Source organism: Polypterus senegalus, chromosome 3, assembly GCF_016835505.1.
Source record: "Polypterus senegalus isolate Bchr_013 chromosome 3, ASM1683550v1, whole genome shotgun sequence".
Classification (NCBI taxonomy): domain Eukaryota; kingdom Metazoa; phylum Chordata; class Cladistia; order Polypteriformes; family Polypteridae; genus Polypterus; species Polypterus senegalus.
In genome coordinates, this window is record NC_053156.1 from 254,239,947 (window position 1) to 254,266,421 (window position 26,475).

A 26,475-nucleotide genomic window follows, 5' to 3' on the forward strand; every position below is an offset into this window, starting at 1 on the left:
TAGATCACCCGGATTTTTTGAAAACTCTGAAGTTTGATACAGCAAGTTACCATACTGATTGTACACCATGTAGATATACCTAACCGTTAGTATATATTAAAATGTTCAGATGTTACTCCTATTTATTGCATTGGTATAATTGTACCGTTACACGTTAGATAATACATAGGGCTATCTCATTAATGTATTGTTTCAATTCCGCTACGAGCTTCTGTTAGCATTGGCTTTCCTTCTCGCAGTCAAACTTTGATGTGCGAGAAGGCTTAACTCATCAAGTATGGTATTCATGAATGCAGCATTGTCGCTGTCGGATAAACTACATTTCGATCATTTTGCATATGTATTTGAAGGTTTTGGCATGTGGGGACCCGGGGGAAGGCAGAGGGGCCCACACGTACCCAGTTGTCTGGGGCCCAAATATTTCTGGCGGCAGGCCTGCCCACACAACACTCTCCATATCCAACAATGCCTGTGCAAGTGTTCAGTACCAAGGCCAGAAGGCTATATAACAAAACTAGAGCAACACACAAAAGATTACAAAGAAAAATCTCCCAAGTTGGAGACTTTGATTAATAAGCTGAGTATGTAAATGAAAGGATGACTGAGAGTATTAATGATACTAAACAAGAAGTAAAGGCTGAAGTGAAATGTTTAAATGGGCACTATGAACAGAAGTGAGGAGTAAAACTTAGAGAAAATTGTATGATCAGTACACAGCTCAAGGACATCTTAACATACTGCTGGGTTTTTAATAGAACAAGAATTGTTTAATTGTACAAATTTAGTAGTGGGCAACAGGAATTTTAAAGGCTTTTCCTTTTGGGGACAGGCAGGAGAACTGTCAAGGTCTCTAGCAGGATATCTGAACAGAATTCAGCCCTTTACCTTTACGTTATTCAGGCACAACTCAAGTCGAAACAAGCATTATTTTAAAGCGAGAAATCTTAACCTAATTTTTTTTTTTCTTTCACAAAGGTCATTCCTTTGTTCAGCCCAAACTTGCAATGCCCAATGCAGTGAGATCATGCCAAATTCAGCAACACACACCACTTCTAAAAATATGTCCCTTCTGCAATCACAGGCTTATTCACATTACAGTCCTGACATCCACACTGATCCCACAGGAACTCTGAAGCTGATCTTAGATTCATTTGGAGAGGCAAGAATTTGGGAAAGAGGGAAGGGTAGAAGAAACAGAAAATCATATTCATTTTGTTCTATGTCCATTCTATAATTTTCTAACTACAGGTGGCTGTGAAAAAAATGTCAAATTTTTATTGAATGTAAAAGCTGCTATTTTTCTTTTCCTTGAACATTAACTTTAAACTACATAATATTGATCATTCGGTAAATAAAGTCTAAGTTGTGAATTGATGAGGAAGAAATGCATTAATCTCAACTCATTGAGGTCAGATATATTATTTTTTGAGGAGATCCATTTAAAAATTAAAGATCAACCTCATATCAACCTCAGATGAAAAGATAATGGGTTGACCAGTTTTTCAGTCCAACTATGTATTCTTGCACCTTAAATCCGTTCGCACCTCTCCGCCAGCGTCTTTTGTCCTGTAAATGTGCCGATAAAGACAAGCAGCAAGCAACCTGGTATCCCATTCCCCCATCGCCGTAGAATGTGCACAATGTTCTCCCAGCTCATGCCTTGATTGATTATCTAAGAGTGAAGTGCTGGAGTTGTAGAGTGGAAATAATAGATCGGTATTTGGATACATGAATTTCATGTGTGTTACGTTTCTACAATACTCTGTGTAAACACATTGTTAAAACAGAAATGTTTTTCATATTTTTGTAGTAAATTACAAAATGTTGGCATAAACTATATAATGTGTGAAGCCTGAAGTCCAAAGATCAAATAAACATTTTCACAAAAGGTTCAAGAACAATACAACAGCTTCCGTGGCGTAGCAGTAAGATTTGCTGACTTGTAATCAAGAGTCCTCTGTTCGATCCAGACTGTCTCCTGTATTTGCCGTTTTCAGTAGTGAGTTGCTCTTATTGTTAATATTATACAGTACACAAATACATTTGGTATGCGTCTGTAACAGACGGTATACATTTATAGGACTTGTAAAAGTTACCGCTTTTTTTTCACTTTTATTCTCTCAGTCACAATCACAATACATACTACCGCCCCCTCCCCACCCAGGGATCTGATGCTGTTAGTTTTTATTTAAAACTGGGAATAACTGTAGATGTGAGTGGTGTTTTGAGGCAATAGAACTGGTCATTCTCTGATCTGGAGGGATTAAAGCTGACACACAAATGCCAGTGAATCTGCCTTCTTCGTATCTCGCTGTCACTTGATTTTTTTTTTTAATTCAGTTTTATTGAGCGTTCCTGCTCACGCTGAATTAGTATGCAAATATGCTTGTGTTATTTCTGCCCATGCTACTGTTATTCTATACTCAAATCATTTGAGCTGATGAAGGTTTAATTACGTTCATTACAATACAATTTGATATCATCATAATGATCCACCTATCTCCACAGACATTTGCAAGAAACATACAGTATTTAAGGGGACAGATGATTTCACACTTTAAATATAAACATCACCTAAGTAGAACAAAATTTTAAGACTTCTATGATCAAGAATCTGCAAGAATAACAAATGGTATGAATTACAAAAATCACAGGTAGATCATTTAAAAAATTTTATAATGAAACTTTAAGCTAGAGGGACACCAGAACAACTGTTATTACTAAGATTTCTAAATACCGGTGGAATAATGAAGAGTTCACTGCCGGTCAAGTCAAACACTCTGACTGTTCCAGTACTTTCAGCATATGCCAGAAGAGTGCAATCATGGCTCCATGCCACTTTCCTCCACTGTAAATTGGGATCTTTAGGTACTATGAGTGAGAAAAATATATATCAGTACAATACAATAAAACTATAGAGAGATAAAATAAATATGACAAATAATGTTAACCTCAGAGTTGTACAGCAGAATTTTCTTTGGAAATAATAAGAAATAAAGAAAATTTTAATGGCGATAACCTGTTATATTCAAACTGATTCAATGAATGTAAATATGCATCACACAAAACCATAACAGTCCATTAACTCATTTATTTCAGAAGATACTTGTTACAATACATGTTTATGAAAATTAAACTTTAAATAAAGACACATGATTCAGAATCTGTCATGATAAGCTAAAACATGTGGAACTAAACAGCAGATGCATTCCCCATCAATAATTAACATATGTATTACATATAATTAAATATTTTAAGAAAAAACTAACACATAAGACCAGAAAAGTCACTGGCATGGAAATTATTTTAGAAAATACTTAAGTAAACAAACTTTATACCTTAAAATAAGATTTAAAGCACAGTTAGGTATTTTGAAACCCCTAACTCACCTCTAAAACTTCAAAAGCAGGCTTCATGTTTATATTTCCAGTGTAAAGTTAATCAACTACTGTCCTTCAGTTTGTAAGGACTGAAACATTCAATGTGAATGAGAAATATTTTTGTATTTTTCAATAAACTGATTAAATATGTTGAAATGATAAAGAAATTACATTTCAAAATGGATATATCAAGCAGTCTTCATAATAAATGTGTGTGGTTGATTCCAGCAGTATAAAACACTTATTTTGAATTTGTATTATAATATTGTATTACATGTTATAATTAAATATAATAAATGCAAATGAGGTCAGAAAAACTCCATTTTTATTTATTTTTTCTGTACTGTACCGATGTATCTAAATACCTAAACTTAGTTTCAAAATGACAGGTAAACTGTATACTTTTCTATTGTTTCACAAATGATATGCTACTACAGCTGTTTAAAAGTACAGTGGAACCTTGGGTCACAAGCGTCTCTGAACACGTACAAATCGGGTTACGACCAAAAAGTTTGCCAAACTTTTGCATCTGTTCACGACCACACGCTTGGGTGACAAACAAGCCAGTTTCCCTTCCAGTTTGTACGCGCCAATGATTCCCGTACGTGTTCAGTTTCTCCCTGTGCATTCCCTTTGCAGCGAGAAAGCGAACGAGCGAGCGAGAGAGACAGTTAGAGAAGGCAGTTAAAGGAGGCATCCGGCTTGTTTTTAAAGAGCATTGTTTTAATCTCGTTTTATTTAATGAAGACTTTTTTTCATTGGATTTTAACTTCCACTTCACTTCTGTTTTTATGGGATCACTTATTTATTGAAGGATTCTGAAAGCACTGCACTTTATTTAATTTGGACTTTGTTTTTGATTGTTTTGTTGATTTTAATAAAAGCATTTGGCACTTTTTGCACCATCTGATTGCTCCATTATACTGCCTCACTGTCGTGCTCATCAGTAACATTACTGACGGTGACGGGTTTAAAGGGATCCCGAAAGCGAGATGGGAGCATGCAGCGAGCCCGCATCGTCACAGACTTTACCTCAAAACTGTAATCTCCTCTCCACCCAGTTCCTCCTCACTTCCTTCATGCCAGAACTGAACTCATGCAAGGTTAGTTTTCTTGGTTGTTTATAGTTAGTTTTTGTATAAATTACAGATTTTTCAAATGTTAATTTTTTTCCATCCATTCTCTTCCGCTTATCCAAGATCAGGTAGCGGGGGAAGCAGCTTGAGCAGAGATGCCTAGACTTTCCCCTTCCTGGCCACTTCTTCTAGCTCTTCCGGGGTAATTCTGAGGTGTTCCCAGGCCAGCCAGGAGACATAGTCCCTGCAGCGTGTCCAGGGTCTTCCCCAGGGCCTCCTCCCAGTTAGATGTGCCCGGAACACCTCACCAGGGAGGCGTCCAGGAGGCATTCTGATCAGATGTCTAAGCCACCTCATCTGACTCCTCTCGATGTGGAGGAGCAGCGGCTCACCTCTGAGATCCTCCCCGATGCCTGATCTTCTCACCCTAACTTTAAGGGAAAGCCAAGAAACCCTGAGGAGGAAACTCATTTCAGCCGCTTGTATTCGCAATCTCATTCTTTCGGTCACTACCCATAGCTCATGACCATAGGTGAGGTTAGGAACGTAGATCGACTGGTAAATTGAAAGCTTTGCCTTACGGCTCAGCTCCTTTTTCACCACGATAGACCAATGTAGAGCCTGCATCACTGCGGACGCCGCACCGATCCACCTGCCGATTTCACGCTCCATTCTTCCCTCACTCATGAACAAGACCCCAAGATACTTGAACTCCTCCACTTCAGGCAGGATTTCCCTGTGCTTAAAACTCATTAAAAAAGTGTTTACACAGAGCGATTCGTAAGGCTATAGCGTGAACTCTTGCAATGTTACTTTTCTCTATTCACGATTTTCTCAAGTGTTATTCAATGTTTTTACATTTAGGTTACTATTACACGGTGCATTCTATGGTATAATTAACTATTTTTGTGCTTAAAAATCTTAAAAAAAATATATTTACATACAGCTCATACAGTCCAGAATGGATTAATTGTATTTACATACAATCCTATGGGGGAAAATGACATCGGATCACAACCAAATTGGGCTGCGACAAGAGTTTTGGAACAAATTACAGTCATGACCCGAGGTTCCACTGTATACCTGTTTAATGTACAGTGGAACCTCGGTTCACGAACGTCCCGGTTCACGTATAACTCGGTTCACGACCAAAAAGTTCGGCAAACTTTTGCCTCAGTTCACAACCACACACTCGGTATACGAACAAGCCAGTTTCCCTTTCGGTTTGTGTGCGCCGATGATTTCCGCACGTGTTGCATTGTTCTCGGTCAGACGTGCCTTCCTGCACGTGCGTGCTTACCTGCCTTCCTGCACGTGCGTGCTTGCCTGCCTTCCTTCCTTCCTTCCTGCACGTGCGTGCGTGCTTGCCTGCCTGCCCTTCATCCTGCACGTGCGTGCGTGCTTGCCTGCCCTTCATCCTGCACGTGCGTACGTGCGTGCCTGCCTGCCTGCCTGCCTTCCTGCATGTGCCTGCCTGCCTGCCTTCCTGCATGTGCCTGCCTGCCTGCCTTCCTGCACGTGCCTGCCTGCCTTCCTGCACATGCCTGCCTGCCTTCCTGCCTACCTGCCTTCCTGCATGTGCGTGCCTGCCTGCCTACCTGCCTTCCTACATGTGCGTGCCTGCCTGCCTGCACGTGCGTGCCGATTACTTAAGCACGTGTTGAGCCGCGCCTTGTTCATTGTTCTAAGTCAGAGGTGCGTGCTTTACCTGTGATATCTTTGCACTCTATTTCGTGGGATTTTGCAGTTAACCATGGCTTCTAAGCAAGTGAAGAGAGGTGAGAAAAAACTTTTAAAGAAAACTGAAATCGAAGTGAAGAAAGAAATTATTGAAAAGTTTGAGCGTGGCGTTCGTGTTACTGATCTTGCCGCCGAGTACAAGAAGTCAAAATCTACGATTTTGACTATTCTAAAGCAAAAACAATCTATAAAAGCAGCTGATGTTGCAAAAGGCGTTACAGCGTTAACCAGGCAGAGGCCTCAAGTGCTGGAAGAGGTGGAAAAACTGTTGCTAGTGTGGCTGAACAAGAAGCAACTGGCAGGGGACAGCGTAAGTGAGGCGATGTTATGCGAGAAAGCCAGGAAGATTCATGGTGATTTTCTGCAAAACTATCCTTCTACGAGTGCCGGAAGTGAGGAATTTAAAGCCAGCAGAGGATGGTTTGAAAAGTTTCGCAAAAGAAGTGGCATTCATAGTGTGGTAAGGCATGGAGAGGCTGCTAGTTCCAATGCTAAAGCTGCGAAAGAATTTGTAAAAATTTTCACAAACTTAGTGGAGGACGAAGGCTACATCCCACAACAAGTCTTCAACTGTGACGAGACCAGATTGTTCTGGAAGAGGATGCCAAAGAGGACCTACATTACCCAGGAAGAGAAGGCTATGCCCGGCCATAAACCAATGAAGGACAGGTTAACTGTTTTGCTGTGTGCTAACGCTAGTGGCGACGTAAAAATCAAGCCGCTACTCGTTTACCAATTTGAGAACCCTCATGCTTTCAAACAGCACAATGTAAATAAAGTCAGACTGCCTGTGATGTGGAGGGCAAACACAAAAGGGTGGGTCACAAGGACTTTGTTTTTGGAATGGCTGCACGAGGCTTTCACTCCCGCCGTGAAGTGATATCTCGAAGAGAATAACCTCCCTAAAAAATGCCTTCTTCTAATGGACAATGCACCGGCACACCCTCCAAATTTGGTTGACGATATGGTCGAGGAGTACGAATTTATTAAGGTCGTGTTCCTCCCCCCCAACACGACTCCTCTTCTGCAGCCCATGGACCAGCAGGTTATTTCAAATTTCAAGAAACTGTACACCAAAGGACTATTCACCAGGTGTTTTAATGTGACCGAGGAGACGTCTTTGACCCTGAAAGAGTTCTGGAAGAACCATTTTAATATCGTTCATTGCATCTGCCTCATTGATAAAGCCTGGGAAGACGTCACACACCGCACATTGATCTCCGCCTGGAAGAAACTTTGGCCTGAATGCGTTCCTGAACAGGTTTTAGAAAGCTTTGAGCCTCCTGTTGTGGATGAGATTGTATCCATGGGCAAGAGCATGGGTCTTAAAGTGGACAATGAGGACATCGAGGAGCTGATCTTGGATCACAAGGAGGAGCTGACGACGGAGGAACTCGCTGCACTCCAGCAGGAGCAGCTTAGGTTGCTCACCAAGGAGCAGTCCTCCGGGGAAGAAGAGGAAAGGACAGTTATAAAAAGTGATGCGATAAAAGCCATCATGGAAAAATGGAACGAGTGCCAGGATTTTTTTGAAAAGAACCACCCTGACAAAGCGGTTACGAACAGAGTGATAAACATGATGAACGACAATGTCGTCTCGCATTTCCGAAAAATTTTAATGCGTAGGAAAAGGCAAGTCACATTAGAACGCTATTTCAGTAAGTCTGATCCACCAGCTAAACGGCTAAAAACACCAGAAACACAAGAAAGCACAACAGAGAAAACGCCTGAAAGAAAACATCCCTCCATCGCGGAGCCGGACTCTCCCTCAAAACTGTAACCTCCTCTCCACCCATTTACTCATGCAAGGTTAGTTTTCTTGGTGGTACTGTATGTACTGTACAGTAGTTTTTGTTTTACTGATTTTTCAAAAGTTAATTTTTCAGATCATGCTGTGATTTGTCTTTTTTTTCAAATGTTCGTGGTTTTCCCTGTGCTTAAAACTCATTAAAAAATTGTTTACATGGAGGACTTCATCGTGTGATTTGTTGCAATGTTACTTTTTTGTTTGCTTGTTAGTTGGTTTTTGCAAGCGCTTCGGATTTGTTGTTCCTTTTTTTTTCTGCTGTGCTTAAAACTCATTTTAGAAACATTGTTTACAGCGATCAGGCTTTAGGTTTAATAGCATGATCTCCTGCAATCTTACTTTTTTGTTTGCATGTGAGTTGGTTTTTGCAAGCGCTTCAGATTTGTTGTTCCTTATTTTTCTGCTGTGCTTAAAACTCATTTAAAAAAAAATATGCTGCACGAGCGCTTGCGCAAGCGCAGAGAGAGCACAGGCAGCTGACAGGGAAGGGATGGGAGGAGGATAGGTGTGTGTGTGTGTGTGTGTGTGTGTGTGCACGCGCTCACGCTACACAGAGAGAGAGCGCGTGAGCCAGCCTGCTCCTGTAGCTGAGGTAGGGAGGGAGGTAGGTAGGGAGGGAGGGAGGGAGGGGCTTTGGTGGTGTGTGTGCTACAGAGAGAGAGAGAGAGCGTGAGCGAGCCAGCTCATGTAGCTGATTAGGGAGCCTGGGTGTTTTGTGTCAGTGTTATTCAATGTTTTTACATTAGTTTACTATTACACTGTGGATTCTATGGTGTAATTAACTATATTTGTGCTTAATCTTTACATATTTTTACATATTTACATACAGTTTATACGGTCTGGAACAGATTAATTGTATTTACATACAATCCTATGGGGGAAACTACTTCGGTTCACGACCAACTCGGTTTACGACCAAAGTTCTGGAACGAATTATGGTCGTGAACCGAGGTTCCACTGTACTTCACATTCATGGGGAGCCAAAGCATAAGTAAAGCTTTAGCATTGAATACAAAGCAGGAACAAACTCTCGATGAGGTACCAGTCCACCACATGAACCCCCTCATACATATATACACCCACCAATACAAAATCAGAATCACCGACTTAGCTAACATACATTCATTTGGAATGTAGAAGGATAATCAGAGACACATGGGTAACTTCCCACTCCACACAGATAACAAGTGGCCATAGGATTCTAATCCAAGTCAGTGATGCAGCATCACTATATGTTGCACCAGCATTTATAAATTATGGTTGCAAAATTCTAACTTCAAGGAAATGTCAGTGTCTTCTGTAATGCCTTTCATAAAAAAAGGAATTTTTATTTTTGCTACTTTTTAAAAAACTGCATTGGCATGTCATTGGATAGATAATGACAAATAAATAACTCTTGTCTTATCAAAACACCAACATAGTATATGTTTTATCACTGTAAAAGAGAAAACAATTGCCATTGACAAGAACAAAATGCCATTTCAAGTTTAAATATGATTCTGAAATTATCTTTACATTGGATTTTTCCCTTAAAGATCCTCATTTAATCCGGCAACCATTAACAATTTGGCCCAAGCTAATAATTTTTAAAGGACTGGAACATAGTAGTACATGCTACACAAAGTATTGTTATATCCCTGCATTATTCCGGATTCACTGCCTTGACGCATTTTAGTTCCACTACATACTTTGTAAGTGCCCGAGAGGAATGACAGAAATCCCAGCCTGGATGGAAGATAATCTCTTGCCCAGATTGGATGCTTAAAAGACTGGAGACACAACCTTGCCGGAAGTCCTATAATCTTCGTACTGGCTTGGATCGGTCTACAATAAACGGCCTGGCTGAAAGTGGATTCCAGGAACCATTCACTCCCCTAAATGGCAAGTGTCAGTGTCCCTCAAGGCTGATCCCAATCAGGAAAACTGCAGGGTTGCAAGGGAAATGGAGTGCAGAATTGCAAACCTGTCAGAGTCCTTGGGTACTGCCAGAGGAAGCTGTCAAAGGGAGGACAATACTGGTTTCCACATGACCTGGAAGTGCTCCTGACAGGCAATATGGTGACACCATAAACAGTTATTCAGTTTCTGATTGAAAAAAAGCCCACTACCTCACTTCAGGGAGTCAGAGTCAGTAGGCGAAACATTTGAGAGGCAGGAAGGAAGGAAAAAGAACTTTACTGTATTGAGTATTATGACTGCTCAGCAGTCTACCTCAGCATGCTCTTCATAGGAAATTAAATTCCTTCACTGAAATATATATTTTTTCCCTGGGTATGATGTTAAACTGCATCCAGCAGTTTTAGGACCACTTACAAGGAAAACTTGGGGTTTGGTGTAAGGGTTGGCACTCCAGCCAAAAACTTCACGCAGCTCTGAAACGATAAATAAGACTCCTTTCTGCTCTCCGCGGGAGTAGCTCTGCTGCAGTCACTCATATGAAGGCTGCTTGCATTATGAAGGAGATGGGGGTAAGCCCTTGGAAGCCTCAGCCCCGAAAGAGTTGAAACCACTGGAAAGCCAATGGGGTCAGGTCTGTTGGGGACAGGAACTGGTGTGGTGCTCAGGCATTGCCCACTGCATGGTAGCACTCGGGTCCTACTTTAAGGGGCCCATCCAGGTAGGCACATGGAACATCTTGTCTCTCCAGCATGATGATCATCTTCCTCTGCTGTTGGATGAGCTTTGTAAACTCCATATTTCAGTGGCAGCACTCTCTGAAGTGCATACACCTGGGACTGGCCAGATCTCTGCAGGTGGTTACACCTTTTACTGGTCTGGTCTCTCTGATTGCTGTCACATACAGGGAGTAGCTATTGCTGTGGCGGATCAGCTTCCGATACTGTCCGTTGTCACTCTTTTCAACAAGCGTATTGTGATACTCAGATTAAGGCACTCCCTGAGTGCCTTGTCTGCTGCCTAAGTGTATGCTCAGATTGTGGTGAATGATGTCTTGGTGGAGAACACATTTTATTTGCAATTTCACTTGGAAGTTGCCCACGAGGTGACACTTCCTCTTGTCATGGGTGAGTTGAGTGTGACCACTCGCACTGACAGGACTGGCTATGAGGTCTGTGTTGGTCCCCATGGGTCTGGTGACTGTGATGAAAGTGACACCATGTTCCTTGACTTTGCAAAAGATCAGTGGCTGCAGATCCAGCGTCCTAAGCCGCATTGTTGGACTTGGTACTCCAATTCTGGTTGTGCGGTGAAGGAGATTGATCACATCCTCATGGGCAGACTCTGGAAACTTAACAGAACAGCAGGGTCTACTGAAGTTCCCAGTTTGTAAATTCTAACCACAGACTTGTTGTTGCTACTTTGAAGATTCAGTTTAGGTCCAGTAATTTACCGCCTACTAGAAAAATGAGGGTGGACCTGGTAAAACTCCAAGATCAGGCTGTTTCTAATGAGTTTGCATGCAGTTTGCACTCAAAACATGCAGCTCCTGCCCTTAAATGACCTCTTGGGCACAGCCATTATCAGTATGTCTGTCTGCGGAGAGAAAGTCAATGTCATCTACCAAAAGGATCTATTCTGGGGCTGCTGTTATTTTCAATCTATCTATTTTTAATCAAATCTCAAAAGACAAGGTGAACTACCAGAGGTATGCAGAGGACTCTCATCTATACCTTTTTACAGCACCTAATAACCCTGACCCAACATGTCTTATACTTTTGAACTGATGAATAGCAATTCCCTCAAGCTAAATAATGAAAAATGGAAATGTTAGTCATTAGCAAATACGGATATAATTAGGGTGTTAGAAATAAACTTGATCCCTTAGCATTCAATTTCAAGACTGAAGTAAAGCATTTAGGTGTAATCATGGACTCTAACCTAATCTTTAAATAATATATTAACCATATTGCTAGACTGCATTTTTCAATTTAAGGAACATTGTAAATGTTAGACCTTTAATAATATTGAAAGATGCTGAGAAATTCACATTTTTGTTTTTAGTTAACTAGATTAATGTAACACATTTCTGACTGACCTACTGAAGAAAGACACTTAATCCAGAAAGCAGCAAATGTGAGCACATCTCACCAGTTTTAGTGTTGGTACATTAGTTACTCGTGTCTTTCAGAATTGACTTTAAAATATTGCTAATGGTACTGTATATAAAGCTTTAAATAATCTTGCTCCTTCTTATATTTTGGAGTGCCTATCCCCAAATATTCCAAATTGTATACTTGTATCTTATAACACCAGTCTGCTTATTATTTCAGAGCCTAGATTAAAACTGATGAGGCAACCTTTTGCTGTTGGGCACCAAAAATCTGGAATACTTACAGATGTACACTCTAGATCGTTTTAAAAAAGCTCCTAAGAACCCACCTTTTTAATATGACTTTTTTGTAGCTACATTTTAGTTCTACTATTAGTAATCTATATACGCAAAGAATTATCATACTCCTCAATGAACCTGCAATCTTTATTTATCTTTACTTTTCTCTTTTTTCTTTTCTGATTTTTCTATGGTAGCATTTTGCACCACCACCACCACATTAACAAAAATCCTGTGTAGCTGTCATTGATGTTTAAAAGAAAACAGATACCATAATCTGCCATAAGTTCCACGTCATCTAAGAAGAAGCCTTTAAAAAAACAACAAAATAAACAAAAAACTACTTAAGAACATTATATTAAACAGACCTTTCAGTGGGGTCTGGGTGGACATGATTCGGTACCACATTCTACATGCTGTATGAAACAAGCTCTGGATATATCTTTAAGTCAGTACAATCTTTAACTGAAGTAAATGTATTCTGGGAAGGGTGTACAAAGCATTAAACAGAGTGGTGCCGATAATTGTGGCACATGTGGTTTTGTTAAAACTAATTATTTCTTGAAACGGGATTATTTTTTTCTCAGAATAAATTTACTTCAATTACAGATTGGATTTCTCTCATTTTTTGCTATGCTCCATCCCTCACCATAACCTATTGACCATGAGGGATGAGTGAAAGTTATAGATTCTTCAAAAATTTCTATGTCTGGTTTTTGACGGATCTTGATGTTTTAGGGTCCCCTGATACCAAAAACATTGATATCTAGATGACAGGTGTGTGGGTGGGTGTGTGTGTCACAGTTTCTTGAAGTCGGTCTAGAGCTAAAACAGCTGGACAGAAAAATACCAAACTTGAAACTTAAGCCTGTTATGAGATGATGATGATGTGCTGATTAGTTTTTGAGCCAAATTGTGCAAGAGAAAGAGACACTCTACAGGAACCCTCATATACTTTATTTCTGCAATTAATTATGAAACCTTCCCATTGATTGCTATCATAATGACCTATTTTATGATCAGAAAGATCAGCATCACAGTGGTAAACAATTACTGAAATATTATACAATAATTCAGCTAACTTGGTTCCTAGGATGCAATGCCTACTGACGCTCACATGTGAATTTTTAAGTTCAAGACTAAGGTAAAAAAGGTGATTTTTTTGTTTTTGCAACCCTTTTTATTCATCTTTATCAAGGGTGCCAATAATTGTGAAGGGGAATGTACATTTCCTAATTTGGATATACTTTGGAAGGTTATGCATGCTGCAAAGCTGAAAAAATCTTCTTTAACAAATAGAGAAGGATTCCAATTTAGCATTTATATATGTAATGATTTCCCAAATTTAACAAAAATGTAACTCTTTTTAAGGTTGCAGACATGCTACAGCTAAAAATGACTGTATTCTGATGTTTGCCTCATATTCGATTTTAATTTTTTTTTGCTTGGCTACTCAACTTAATTTAGTGAGTGATCCAAATCTAATACAAGTGTAATCTGTATCCTTTTTGCATAAAAATTCTGATTGGGTCATACCAGAAATTTCTTTAATGTGTGCAAACATCTCTAATATTGACATTAACTTACCAACTGTAATCTATACTAATAAAAGGCAAAGCCCTCTCTGACTCACTCATAAGCAGGTTTCATTTCGAAATTCTACGCGTAACGGTCATAATGGTCAACAACATCCACCATGTTGAACTTTCTTATTCATGGCTCCATCTTCACGAAATTTGGTAGACGGCTTCCCTGCGCTAACCGAAACCAATGTACGTACTTATTTCGGTGGTATGACGCCACTGTCAGCCACCAAATTGAACTTTCCAACATCACTAATTCTCCAACTTCCCGTGTAGGTAGAAGGCTGAAATTTCGCAGGCTCATTCCTTACAGATTACTTACAAAAGTTAAGCAGGTTACATTTCGAAATTCTATGCATAACGGTCGACAACGTCCGCCATGTTGAACTTTCTTATTTATGGCCCCATCTTCACGAAATCTGGTAGGCAGCTTCCCTGCGCTAACCGAAACCAATGTACGTACTTATTTCGGTGGTATGATGCCACTGTCAGCTGCCATATTGAACTTTTCAACGGTCTTTGTTACTTATGGGCCCATCTTCAAGAAATTTGGTACGCGGGTTCCCAACGCTAACTGAATCCTACTTACGTACATATATACGTAGATGGTGTATATATATATATATATATATGTATGTGTATGTGTGTATATATATGTATATTTATGTGTACACTGATCCCTCGCTATATCGCGCTTCGACTTTCACGGCTTTACTCCATCACGGATTTTAAATGTAAGCATATCTAAATATATATCACGGATTTTTCGCTGGTTCGCGGATTTCTGCGGACAATGGGTCTTTTAATTTATGGTACATGCTTCCTCAGTTTGTTTGCCCAGTTGATTTCATACAAGGGACGCTATTGGCGAATGGCTTAGAAGCTACCCAATCAGAGCATGTATTACGTATTAACTAAAACTCCTCAATGATATATGATATGCTTCCCGCGCGGTGCTTGATTGTTTGCTTTTCTCTGTCTCTCTCACTCTCTCTGCCTGACGGAGGGGGTGTGAGCAGAGGGGCTGTTTGCACAAAGGCTGTTTGCCTAGAGGATACGGACGCTCCTCTAAAAAATGCCGCTTTATCGCGGTGCGTCGGCATACTTAAAAGCCCAAAAGCACATATTGATTTTTTGATTGCTTTTCTCTCGCGCTTTCTCTCTCTCTCTGACATTCTCTACTCCTGACACTCATTCCTTTGATGAGGAAGATATGTTTGCATTCTTTTAATTGTGAGAAAGAACTGTCATCTCTGGCTTGTCATGGAGCACAGTTTAAACTTTTGACTAAAGGGTGTTATTTCATGTCTAGAGGGCTCTAATAATGTTTACAGTGTGGGAGAGTTTATAAGGGCTTAAAATATATAAAAATAACCATACAAACATATGGTTTCTGCTTCGCGGATTTTCACCTATCGCGGGGAGTTCTGGAATGCAACCCCCGCGATCGAGGAGGGATTACTCTATGTATGTGTGTATATGTATATATATGTTGATATGTGTATATATATGTACTGTATGTAGATGTATGTGTTTATATGTGTGTGTGTGTGTGTATATGTATGTGTATATATATATATATATATATATATATATATATATATATATATATGACAGCAACACTCATATTGCCTATATCAGATCAATAGGCATAACTGTGACACCCTCTGACACTGTCACCATCTGAGAAAATACAGCAATACAGATTTAAAAATTAAGTGAATTGAGCACTTTGCAGCAAACCACTGCCCAAGAAGGTATACTGACTATGAATTGGCCAAATTCAAAAAGCAACACCTCAAGTTAACAACTGAATGGCTTTGAAGTAAAAAGGTCAGGCTGTAATAACATGGAAAGAACACACAGAATACATATGTTGAAACAACTTAAACATAAAACTTTGGGATTGTCTGCTAGCTGAACTAACCACCACATGCGCAAGGAATTCTAAGCTGTGATGTTTAATGCAATTTGGCCTAAAGAAACTGTACTTCATTAAGCAATAAAAAAATGGCAAACTGTATTGAACCTGTTTGTGGAAACATCCATCCATATGACTTTAGCCTTTGGGCAGGTCACTAAATACTTCGTTGACACAGTTGCAAAATATGGCAGAGCTGATATCTGCATATTATCAATGCTTCTAAATGCAATGCACACCAAAGTATAGCCTGCCTCATTTTGTTACCATATAAGGGATTGGCATTTAATGCATTTGTGTTTATTATAAAGTAGAAAAGTAGTTGTATGTTGTTATTAATATATTAGCCACTAAAACAATGACATAAGTGTTGGTGTCAGAGGCGAAGTTTATTAGCAGTACGCATTTGTCTGGAGATGTATGTCAACACACTTTTACCCCACATGCTTATTTCATGCCATCTACTCATTTAAAACAAACAAGCAAGAAAAAGAATTCCAGTTACTTCTGATCTTAGCATATAATGTACAATATAACTAACAATATTAGCAACTGTCAAACAAACATAGATATAGAACTAATGGATTTTTTTTTTATAAAAACATTACAATTTTCGAAACTGAAAAGAATTAGCAAGCCAAATTAAAAAAACAGCTTACCTTGGCACTTTCCAATGACAGAACCAAAGTCGTCCCTGGCAGATCTTTAAAAATTATGAAAAGATTAGAAAACAAAAAAATATATCATTAATTAAGCAGTACTTAAAGGAAAAATTACAAAAAGGCTAATTAAAATAGAAATATATGTTCTATCAAAAGGTAAAGTAATTATTAAAAATATATAACTTCAGTGAAGTCTTAAAACAAAAAACCTAAGCAGGAATCCGCATAATAAATACATTTCTATATGCGCAGTGCTAATCCAGAAACACGTAAATCCTTTACTGAAAAAAGGTAAACTGTACAAATTATGAAATAAATTTTACAGCTAACATTGTAACAGTTAATGTATCTACAGTAAATATGCAGTATAAACAGTCTACAAAACATCTCTGCATCTACATCTGTCCTCTCTGTGATATTATGTTTCTACTGCTTTACTTTGCCATTGAATTTGTTAAGCGTTTAATGTTATTTCAAATTTAAAATACTAACATACAACCATTATACACATTTCCACTCAACCACACTTAGCTATTTTCAGATAATCAGTTTAACCCCCAAATTTCTGAGATTAATGACAAAAGCACTTCAAAGAAAATATGTTCAAACAGAGGTCCAAATGGATCCAGTCATCTGAAGCTGTAAGGTAGAAGTGCTAACCACTTTGCTACCCAGAAAGAAAGATGAAATGGTGACTTGCTATTGCATTTTAAATGCTCAGACATGTTACAGTCTACCTGAGTTAAAAATTACAGATTAGAAGATTGCTTGTGTTAGACTACCTTTTGGGTATCCTAGTTTGTTAATTGCATCTAAAATTTTATTTACTGGACTGGAGTGTCAATTGTAGTGGAGATGCATTGTTCTCTATATCAGACAACAATCAACAACATCATAGTGCAGCCAAATAAAAATAGGTTACATCTTGTCCTTGGATTACATGTAATCATTGTGTTTGTTTACGTTAAAGTAAATTGTACAAGGGGTGATCAAATAGTTTTCAGTCTTACCTTTTAAAAGTAACATCAGTAACATCAAATTAGTGTTATATTGCAATATAAAACACTAATACACTTGTTATAATGTTCTATGCCACTCATAAAACATGATTTGTCTTGTCAACCCCCTATTCTGTAGCTGACTTGACATCATCACTGCCATAATTCGTCCCATGGAGCTAATCCCCCAAATTTGACAGCAGACAGTAGTCAAAAGGGTCCAGTGTTGCTGTGACATCTTTTATTTTTCCTGAGTAACATCTGTAACCAGTGCTGTGCAAGAGGGTGGTACTGTCATGGAAGCAGAAGGGGTATGGTCAACAGCTTTCCTTGACACTTTTTTCTGATTGACTAACGTAAACACAAAAGAAAATGATCATAGTATGTACCAGAGGGTCTTTTAATTCATGTACTGAATACGGTGTATGCTAGAGGTGTCAAACTCTGTTCACATTGAACCACTGTCTGCAGTTTTTAATTCTAGCCACTTTCTTCATTAGTAACAAATTACTAATGTTGATGGAGAATACTGAGTTGCATTGACTTAAATTGACTTCTATTTTAATTGTTTAATTTTTTTCTGTAACATACTACAAACATTAATGAGATGCAAAACAAACCAACAAACCTGTTGCCACTTTGGCCCACTGGCAATTGAGTGACAGTCCTGGCCAACACCCTTGAACATTGTACATAATTGTGCACATAATCTTGTTGGCACTGGTATAGATCTTAAATTTCTTTGGTGCTGGACAATTACCATGCATCCAATGTTTCAGTTGTCATTTCAACTCTGAGACAAAGTAGCAAAACTAAGTTTCATTCGAGTTATAAAAAGCTTCTTAAATTTCACTCAGTACAAATTCCTTATCTCAAGATTCTCCTCTCAAGATTCTCCTTAGAACACTGGATGCAATAATGCTTCAATTCGGGAGTCAGTAGTCTGAGCTCAGCATGCACCGATCTTACTCATGTTTAACTGTTCATGAAAAATAGATTGAATTATGCCATAATGAATCATTCTAATATCTGCTACTTCACACACTGTTCAATTTATCATTTCAATTTCTCCATGTGTCAACATTTTCTTGTACTGGCAATGTCAATGACCAGAGAAGTATTGGGTCACCTTTGAGAGCTGCTCTGGCAAATGAGAGTCTTAAATCTGGTACACCGGTAAGAATCAATCTCCAAAGGCATACTGTTCTCTAACATTAAAAATTCAACAATAGCACAATGCTTGATTTTGAGGAACTACCATTCATTTTAATTTGGTTCTGAAACAAGAAACATACACTCCATATCATAACAGGAGGTAATGATTGTACACTAAACAATCAACAACACAGAATAACCCTTTCAGGTTAAAGGCTCAAACCATCTAGACACCCCTTGAACATGCAAATGCCTTCTCCTAATCTCGTAGTAAGATGCATAAAGCAATGGTTTAAATTTATAATCTCACTAAATTTGGTCTTACAGTCTTGCTATTGTTGTTTTGGTACCTGACACATCATTTAACAATGGGTAAGGGTTATCTCCACACTGTAAAGGAAAGATGGTCAAATAAACTTTAACCTTTTTTTTTCCATTGCAGATACAATACATGCTGGCGCAGCCCTATACTAACCTCACTAATATTGATGTCATATTTTTTTCAAAGAGTTTTACTCCAATTTAAGAGACCTGTCAAATGAGTAAGTATATTTCTATTTCATGTTCAGACTGAAGTCAATTTCATTGTAAGTGAAACATCCTTTCTAGGGGACAAATTGTAATTATAAAACTTTTTTTTTTTTTTTTTAACTCCACAAGGATGCTTAAAAGTTATGGAATAAAAGCAAATAATTTCAATTTACCTACTTATATAGTGACTTCACAATGAACTGCAGCAAAAGTCAGCAGACAAAACTGTAATATTTTGAAATGCATTTAAAACACATTAACACAAGATATGTTCTAATATACCTGATCTCGACACACAAATCCTGAACAACTGCCAACAATTTTCCGTTGCTAGAGGGGAAAAAAATGATAGAATTGTAAAACAAGAGATAAGGCTCAACAATCATAAAATTTGTTTTCTTAATTAATATTTAGCAAACAAATCAATCTACACTTATACTAAAATAAAACTATATTAACTATAATAAAACACTATAATAAAAGTGAAAGTATTTTCAATATACAATAAGAAAGGGAATGAAGTAAATGTTCAGTCTCCTTTTGTTTATGAACAGTGAGCAACCCATTGGACAGGAGGATTCTAGTGCCAAAGGCAGAACACCACCGGGGGTCATAATTTCTGTTACTGAACTAGATGCTCTGGAAAAGTGATTGAAAAGTATCTCTGAGAAAAGCAAGAAATGTTCCCAAGGATGCTAGATGACAGATGAATATAGTATTTGCCAGGAATGCATGAACGTCCTTACAGAGAGAAAGTCTGGCTATGGAGGGCTAGAGGAAGACAGAAAGAATTCCCAAATGAAAAAAAGACATTGCATGGTCACAGTTTGGGAGACTAGGTATTTAGTTGCACCTTTAGGAGGCCATGCAGCGAGTGAACTGCCCCGGAGATATGAACTTCCTAAAAGTACTGCAGGCATATGGGTGCATGGACTATCTTAAGATGGAATTTAAAACCAGCTTGAAGTAAAAGCATCAACATAACTAGAATCTGGAAATGAGTCGAAACAAGAGCCCAATGTAAAGAAGGAAAACTGACCAGAAAGGAAAGACATGAAAAAACAGAGAGAGAGAGAGAGAGAGAGAGGTGGGAGGAGGAAAAACAAACAGATAAGCATAGTGTTTGAGTACGTTAGGATGAGCAAATGGGTGATCGATCCTAGCAGTTAAATTGCTATGAAGTGAGATAACGTTTAACTCTTTTACTTCTTTATTTATTACTTTGTCCATTCTAAAATGCATAAAACCAACCTCAGTAAATCTGAAAATAAACAGTACATACTGAAGATTTTTCAGATAGATAATATATAACGTACAACACTACATTAATTGCTGATTATGAAGCTTAGTATTACTAAACACTTTTGTACCATAGATCCTAAACAAGAAGGTGTTGAAAATATTTCAGTCAATGTCTATAATGGTTTTCTATGTTTACTATTTCAAAGCCTGACCAACTCACTGGTGTGTAATGTATTTACTCAAATGTAACATTTACAAAGTGCTCTCAATGCATTCAATAAGCTACATACTACTATCACAATTTTTACTTTCTATGATTTATTCTACAGGTTGAGGAAATAATATACCATGCAATATCAAAATCAAAATGAAGATGAGAGCATTACTCTTTACAATTGTGAATATAGAGTTCTATTTATTGTTTCTATTTGAATGCAGTAAAAATTCACATTATGGTAGACTTTTTAAAAGGCAATCATTTGCTTGACTGCACTTCAATCATTCCCTTAAGATTCAGATTTTCAGGCCATTACTACCACTGCTTGCTTTAGTTCAATACAAAAATAAACCAACTTATTCCCATTTCAGAATTTGTCTATAAATGTTTCTTATATGAACCTACCACTCATGAATTAAATTTCCAATCCAGCAGTGCCCAACAGTACATAAAACAAGTGAAAAATACCATAAGTAGGACACGAAAAGCAACCTTAAGCATTAGTTTTAAATAAAAGCTTATTTTAAAATCTTATATTGTTAAATCATGTCATTTAATGGTCTTTCATCAGTTAAAAGTTACAAAGATGTGGTATACAAACAGAAAGCTGAAACTCTACAAATACACCACAGAACCAAAATCTTTATACAGATTAATCATTAAAAAAATTCTGAATTACTGCTCTCCTGAATTTTCAAGTTCATGGCAGAATGAGATGAGGCGAGGTACATTGTTTTTCTTCCTGTTCCAAATTGCTCTCCAGAACATTTCTTGTTTGATTCATATATATTTTTTTACACAAAATTCTTTTGTCAATAAACAATTAATGTCCAAGGCTAAAGTTTTCTGTACAACTACTTTTCACAGCCTATACAGTACGTTAATTACTATGCAGATGTAAATTGTCTTTCTACTGTCTTTAAATGGGTATTTAAAAAATATAAGCATATAATTAAGATATGTGCACAGCTAGTATTTTTAATACTGTTGATACAGTATATTTCAAGATTAAGACTGAACATTTTCACAGTACATAAATGCAACACATTTTGAAGGTAAAGCTAGGTATGTTAAGGATGTACCAAATGAATTATGTAGCAAAAAAACTGCAAATGAAAGCACCATTTAAAACTAATACTGTTAATATTTAAATGCACTATACATTGCCCCATACTGTATAACTTATGATGTAAATCTACGCAGTAAAACTGAGATTAAAAAGTGAGTTCAGTTAGGTCAATGTACAACAAACAATAGCATTTTAGTACTATTAACTGCCACCATGAACTGATCTTTTTAATAGTATTTTTAAGAAGAATGCAGGTATGCAAAATAATATTTTTTCAAAATGGCGACTATACTGCCACATAATACCCAGATGTTTATGACTAGCTTCCTGTTAGTCTTCAGTCTTACATGGAAAACAATGTCCCAGTCCTCCTACCCTTGGAACATGCTCTTCATGCTCTGAAAGTAACACAGCTTTGTTATCTTAAACCTGCAGTACTGTAGGAAATGGGACAAACAAATATCACATGAAGCAATTCCGCTTGCCAAAACTTACTACAACCATCAGGGCATAGAAAGCCTCAGCATCAATTTTCTGACTTTCTAGTTCTACTTTACTGAGTTTGCATTCTGTTTGGCTTTCCATTCAGCTAAATACAAGCCACTCAGTCAAGACTCTTTCAGTATCAATTTATTTATACAGTATATTGATGAGGTAAGCTTACCTCTTCTTAAGTAGTGTCTTCCTTTAGTGCCTATAAATCGGATTTATTAATTTATGATTCCTATGTCTGTTGTTCATACTGCTTTCGTTTTTGGTATAAATTGATTGCTGATGGATATACTGTTGTCAACACCTGTCCTCATATATATGTAGTTCACTGTCTTTGGTTTATGTTGTTTGATACAAATATTGTATTCTCTTTAATTGTTTAGTGTAGTCTATTGTAGGCACGGAGCTGGACAGTTTGACATCCGTGGCAGAGTGACGGGCACTGAGCAGGCTCCTGTCAATCATGGAGAATCCACTGCATTCACTAAACAGTATCATCTCCAGACACAGGAGCAGCTTCAGCGACAGACTACTGTCACTGTCCTGCTCCACTGACAGACTGAGGAGATTGTTCCTCCCCCACACTGTGCGACACTTCAATTCCACCTGGGGGGTAAACATTAACATTATACAAAGTTATTGTCAGTTATACCTGCATTTTTATCACTCTTTAATTTAATAGTGTTCTTTATGTATGCTGCTGCTGGAGTATGTGAATTTCCCCTTGGGATTAATAAAGTATTTATCTATTCTAGTGTTTTATTATATTTTTAAGGTCAATATCAGTTAGCTGTTTCCTGAAGAAAAGGTTCTTCCTCGAAATGCATCAGCCACACCTACACTTCACATCGCTGGAAACAGTCAGGAATCCAGTGACACTTCGCTCATTTCCTCCTGATGCTATGTCTGTTTACGCTTTATGACATATTCTCTGCAAATGATCGTTGTATAATTCTAGGACTGATCAGTTCATTTAGTCGGTTCACACTGCTTTCTCAATTGTTATTTTGCATGTATTTCTGATTGTTCATTTGTCAGTTTTATTCATGTTTCATAGATATTTTACTCTGTATCTTTAGGTTTTTTGGCACTTGTTAAACATTATTATTTCTTTGTTGGGCTTGTAACGTTCTTCTATAAGATACAAGGGATAATTAGACATGGAAACTAAATTAGTTAATGGGAAAATTCTTTTGACGATGCGGTTTCAGCTCCATGCTCCCATTCACTGTTCGGGAGCCCTTGAACCCAACACCGTCGGTAATGTCACCGATGAGCTAGACAGTGAGGCAATAACATTTGAGCAAGGGATGATATAAAATGTGAAAAGTGCTTTTATTTAAAACAATCAAAACAAAAACAAAGTGTGCAATTAAATAGGTGCAGTGATTCCCAAAGTCTTTCAAAAAGAGTAATTAAATAAATAATCCAATAAAATGTGGAGGTTCTAAAATCAATAAATAGAAACAAAAACAATCCTTAAAACCAAAGGTTAAAACGTTGCTGGAAGCATTCTGAAAACCAATAAGCCCGATGCTCTTCTACGCTAGCGTCTCACCTGCTTTTCCCGGTTGGGCTTTGCAACAGGCGAGACGCTCTCTCTGAAGCTGCCCTTTTACTCAACACATCACACCTTATATACAACTAGCTGTGTAAGCCTGTGCTGCAAAAAGCCCGGGGTCCTAGAAACTATTGTCATCCTAAGAGGATATCATTTGCCAACTTGCTTGCTTGTACATTAGCAGGGGGAAGGAAAAGTAAAAGGGATACCGGTTTGCCAATGTTAGCAGCTAAGCAACGTTGTCTTTCTTCGGAGGTTTCGTTTCTGCTGACCTCGCTTGTGCTATTAGAGGCTAAGTGAGTTGTCTGTTTCCTCGGAGGCGGAGCCCATACCCCAACTCCACCTCCCACTTCCGGGCAGGACAGACACACACACATCCACGCATAGACGTTTATATATATCATTTTTCCTATGCAAAGTTTGTTCTTCCTTTATTATAAACTAGCCGACGCCCGCCGTAGCATACAGGGGTGTAAGAATAGGAATGGAAAACGGTGAGAAAGAAATTGAGAAATCAAGAAGAAAGAAATGCTTCTTGAAAGACGCAGTTGTGAATAGGTGTTTTGGTGGAGATGACAGATAATGAGTCGAAAGATCTAACCCTAGAAAAAGCCACGTACAACTGACTGTGGCTGAATACTGGTTGCTGTAGATTAACGCAAATCTTTGCAAACGTTTGTCCTTGGGACTTGTTGATAGTCATGGAGAAGGCAAGTCTGGGTGGGAATGGTATGTGTTTAAATTTAAAAGGGAGATTGGTGTCGGAAGGAAGGAGAGAGATTCTGGGAATGAAGATTGTTTCAGAATTTTGGATAGCGATCAGTTTGCACTCAATAATATGTGTATGCATTCGGGTAACGATGAGTCTTGTTCCGTTGCAAAGACCTTTTGATGGCATAATATTTCGGAGGAGCATAACTACGGCTCCTACCTTTAGATGAAGGATATGGGGAGGCTTGCCAGTTGGTTTGAGGGTGTGTAAAAACTCCTGTGGGTACATTAGTTGATCATTAGGATCATCACTGACCACTGTATCTACACTCTTGTATGGGAGGCCGCAGGCAGCGTGGGGAAGGGTTTGGAAGAGAACAAATAGGAATCGAGAAATGCCGTGTCGCGTGCGTGTGGGCGGGACCAGTTTTAAAGAGGAGACACAGGCAGCGAAATGCTGTGTCATCTACGTGTGGGCGGGACCGGTTTTATAGAGGAGACGCAGGCAGAGAAATGCCATGTCGGCGGGACCGGTTTTGAAGAGGCACCGCAGGAATCAAGAAATGCCATGTCGGCTGCGTGTGGGTGGGACCGGTTTTGAAGAGGAGAAGCAGGCAGCGAAATGCCGTGTCGGCTGCGTGTGGGTGGGACTGGTTTTGAGGTTGAAGCAGGACGAACCAGAAGAGAAATATTTATAAGAGATAAGACACATAGAGTGAAATTATATATTTTGATAATTTGTTGTATCCATTCAATTATTTTTCAGAACATATAATATTGCTTAGATTTCTGCTTACCCTATCTTTGTGGTATTACTACTAGCAAAAAAGCTAGTGTAATTTCTTTAGCGATTTCTATGGTAATTTTGGTCTAGCGGTAAGCACAACGCACAAACCAATCTTAGATTATACCTTAGCTAGACATTAAAAGAAGAACATTTTGCTTCTAACAAAATGCAGGTTAAAAAATTTCTATGAAATCCTTAAAGGTGTATAATACGTTGAGCAACAAAGTATAAGACTAAAACTGAAACAAGCTTTTTGAAAACAAAAGGCAAAATAACACTATAAAAGAAATAATACATTTTGCCCCTTTTATATACATTTAAAAGCTTACATTTTGCATTGTAACAAAGTATCCTAATATAGCCTGTCCATCTCTGAAACTACACACCAAATATAAAAAATATAGCATGCTGATTAGTACCAACAAAAGGTGTCGGCAGCCCAAAACTGATGAAATGACTGGCTTCAGGACCAAAATTAGTAAGTCAACATCAGTCAAACTTACAAATTCTCTCACAAAATGGATTGCTTTGGACTGTAGACCACTAACAGTGGTGGAAGATAGGGGGTTAGAAAATGTGCTACAGTTAGCATCAGGTGATCCAACTTTTCAACTGCCGTGCCGAGAGACTATTTTAAGTAAAATTCAACAGCTTTATGACACTGAAAAGCAAGCAAAATTAGATGCATTACAGAAAGCGGACTTTGTGGCTCTTATTGGGGATCATTGGACTTCCATGACCGTTAGTAATTTTAATTACATCTAATTACAAAATGTTCAATGATCACACTGTTTTAGCCTAATGTACAAAATAATTTTGGCTAAGGTTACTCAAGGTGAAGCTGGTCAAATTAACTTTCATATTTCTGCCTTATTTTTTTAAGATGAAAAACTGCACTTTATGTTGAAATTTTTCTTATTATTACTTAAAGACAATACCATTCTGAACATGTACTTAAAGTACTTAGAATACCACTTTATTTTGAAGTCTGCCCAATTTTAGCCACGGATGATGATTCTGATTTTGATTGAAATGCAGTTTAAATGCATTTTTTTTCCAGAAATTAAAAGAGCTTGAGTTTACAATATTCATGTCCATGTCTATTATTTGATTCTGTCGCCCACTAAAACCCTTTTAAATTAAAAAAAAACATTTGCGCTTTGGGGCAAATTTACGTGTGTGATTACATGCGATGAATCAAGATTAATTAATTACAAAGCCTCTAATTAATTAGATTATTTTTTTTAATCGAGTC

The 26,475-nt window shown here is 38.1% G+C and overlaps 1 protein-coding gene across 1 annotated transcript in view; it reads right to left on the reverse strand.

Moving 5' to 3' along the window:
• nbas (NBAS subunit of NRZ tethering complex) overlaps positions 1-26,475 on the reverse strand; it is a 418,366-nt gene that overhangs the window by 386,440 nt on the left and 5,451 nt on the right. Inside the window, exons 5-7 of the mRNA XM_039748931.1 lie at positions 19,424-19,471; positions 16,455-16,498; positions 2,738-2,871 (exon numbers count right to left, since the gene is read on the reverse strand). Coding sequence (XP_039604865.1) covers positions 2,738-2,871; positions 16,455-16,498; positions 19,424-19,471 — 226 coding nt within the window. The remainder of the gene's footprint in view (positions 1-2,737; positions 2,872-16,454; positions 16,499-19,423; positions 19,472-26,475) is intronic.